Source organism: Frankliniella occidentalis, unplaced genomic scaffold (assembly GCF_000697945.3).
Source record: "Frankliniella occidentalis isolate FOCC.00 unplaced genomic scaffold, Focc_3.1 Scaffold13, whole genome shotgun sequence".
Classification (NCBI taxonomy): domain Eukaryota; kingdom Metazoa; phylum Arthropoda; class Insecta; order Thysanoptera; family Thripidae; genus Frankliniella; species Frankliniella occidentalis.
In genome coordinates, this window is record NW_026267143.1 from 793,800 (window position 1) to 796,654 (window position 2,855).

The 2,855-nt window shown below is 56.4% G+C and overlaps 1 protein-coding gene across 1 annotated transcript in view; it reads right to left on the reverse strand.

Moving 5' to 3' along the window:
* LOC113217642 (uncharacterized) overlaps positions 1 to 2,855 on the reverse strand; it is a gene marked incomplete in the record, with an annotated part of 18,343 nt that overhangs the window by 7,642 nt on the left and 7,846 nt on the right. The window contains 3 exon segments of the mRNA XM_052263642.1: positions 1 to 206; positions 409 to 581; positions 1,117 to 1,299. Of these exon segments, the coding sequence (XP_052119602.1) occupies positions 1 to 206; positions 409 to 581; positions 1,117 to 1,299 (562 nt within the window).

Below are 2,855 nucleotides of genomic sequence, written 5' to 3' on the forward strand. Positions count from 1 at the left end.
GCGACCATGATGAGGACGATGTAGACCAGCGCCACGGTGCGGCGGGCGGCACGCACGGCCACCTGAGGGTAGGCCGGGTTCCTGGAGCGCAGCGGCCGCCAGACCACGAGCAGCCGCTCCACGGTGAGCGCCGTCTGCAGCCACTGGGACGTCATCGGGAACATCGACACCAGGATCTTGTGGAAGCGACACAGGGCCTCGTTGTTCTGCGGGCAGACGGAGAGAGGGTTAACGTTGTGTGCGGGGGCTAACAGAGTGGGAGCCGCAAACCGTGGCTTCAAGTGAAAATCATATTAGAAGTGAAGAAAAATTCACAATCGATATTACAAACGTTCAAACGACATTTCTAACAGTTGTCAACAATTTCGTTCGTATACATTATTTTCCATTTTACTGCACAGTGCTTACCAGAAACAGGGTGTTGAAGGCGGGATGGTGCGAGCGCCAGTACCCCAGGAAGTAGGTGAAGACGAGCGCGCCCATGTCGGACAGGGACAGCGCGCGCAGGTACACGGCCAAGCTGGTGCCGCGCATGGCTTTGCTGGACCACACCCGGAACGCGAACAAGTTCAGCAGCATGCCTGTCGGGTGCGGCGGCGAGTTAGAGTGGTTACAGAACAGGTATGGCTCTCGCAGCGACACTGTGCCGCACGCAGGACCCAAGCGGATAGGCAACCCGCACGCACGCCATAATGCGGTACACACTGATAAAAAAATGGGGACACCCTTCAACAACACGTTAATGTGCACAACTATCAAAGTGAGAAAAATATGTTTTAAACACACTAATTTGTGCAATTCGCAGCAGTTGGGCAAATTAATGTGTTTGAAAAGTTGAACATTTTATTTTTTACTGTGTCAGAACGAAAGCGGGGCTGGGTCAATCAGCCACCAAGTTTTATTTAATTTATGTCGTTTTCGGGCTTAGATTTGCGCCCACGTCGCTCGCTGCTCCGAGGTTGCGCCGTGAGAATGCTGAGTGGCTCAGCTGAACGCATGGCTGCCGGATGGGTTGCCTATCGCGCCTTGGAGGCAAAGCGTGCAGCGCGGCGCCGGCGCGGCCCGCTGAGCTCAGCTGCTGCAAAGTGTCGTTGCTGCTCTTTTGTTCGGGCTTACCGGTGGCGACGACCCACAGGGTGAAGTAGGCGTAGATGAAGCGGACGAAGGCGACGAAGGGGCGCAGGTCCCGGACCCAGTAGGCGCGCACCTCGCACGGCCAGCTCTCCTCCACCGTGCCGGCGTCCACCCCGCGCAGCGGCAGGAAGTCCAGCACGGACGGCGGGTAGGGGCAGGCGGCACCTGCAAACAAGCACAAAGCAGCGTCACGCCAGAGAACTCCGCAACCTCGGCATGAAGTCGGCAGTTTGGGCGCCTTCGTTCGGAGCTTTTAGTCCTGCTCTAAATACTATAGTTGAACCATTGTTGTCTTTTTAGACAGACCTCAAGGCTGTCTCTACCAGAGGGAAATTAACCCCCCCCCTCCGCCTCGCCCCTTTAAAACAGGGCCACACGGGGCCTCGCGAATGTGGCGGTGGCGCGTCATTGGCAGGGTAGTTTCCCAGGGCAGCCATTGGGAGTAAAAGTGCGTGGCAGAGGTCGAATTTGGTGTATGACCACAGGGGATGAAGTGCTAAATAGCTTCCGGGATGCATTCTCTCAATTCAGCCCCCACAACGAAACGGGCGTCGGGTAAGTCGTCGAACTCCTGGGAAGATGCAGAATGGCGTCACCACCGACGCTAATCTGGACAGGCCGGGGTAAAGGGCGGGGAAGGGACTCGGGTAGCGGTGACGGTCACTGACGTCACGCGGACGTCACGCGGACGTCACGCGGACGTCACGCGGCGCCCTCTGGTTTGTTAAAGGCAAGCAGATCAGCCCCCGCCAAACTGTCATCCATCATGACGTGAAACGGAGCGACAGACCTGCGGCAGAAACGGCCGGAGAAAAGGGGGTGGAGATTTGGAAAGGAGGGGGGAGGGGAGGGGATGAAGGGGAGAGGGGGTAAGAGGGGGAGGAGGGGCTTAACGGATGATCGCCTCATCGGGAGGCGCATTAGCGAATTGTTGACCCTCGTGTTTGCGCGTCGCTGTCGCGATAACGAAATAATAGGAGGGCGGAAAGAATTAGCGACGACATTACAATATTGGTGGCAGATATTCGTGGCCCGGCCCTCGATCCTCGATCCTTTGGACGGCCTCGCCTCGTGCGGCGGCGGCAGACGTGCACGTGTGCGGCGTGCACTCCCCCACCAGCGCCTGCGTTGCGACACCCGCCCCGACAACGACCAGTCTACGACCAGCACGGCGCCGCCAGGCTCCGTTTTTACCATTATCCAACAACTCAACATCAAGGCACCGTCCAGCCAGCGCCTTCGCATTCCGGAAGTAAAGAGGGAAAAAATTATTTTAAAAAAATGAAGGGGGAGGGGAAACCGTGTAGATAAAAAAAAGTTCGACATTATAGGCGCGTGCAGCTGTATCCAGCTGCAGTGGTTTTTACTGCGTGGGCCCCTTGTCTGCACGGTACAGTCCGTCTCAGAGTGAGGTGGTGAGGTTGCTTAGTACCGTCTGTAAAAGCAACAGACCACAGTGTGGCGGGTTTGCCTACCACTGTTCAAAATCCGTAAAAGGCATCTCCCATTGTGAAGTCGCGCAGTTCTGGGGAAAAGTCGCGGGAAAAAGTCCATCGCGGATGTAAATTAAAAGGGACCTCATATGTTTGCAGGGAGACGAAACAGAATAACTTTTGTCACCGTGTCACATGGAGCCACGCGTCGGTACCGAGAGCTACTCCTCTCCTCTGCTTCACGCGGACGGCGACATTCGAAACCACTTTATGGGATGATACGGGTTG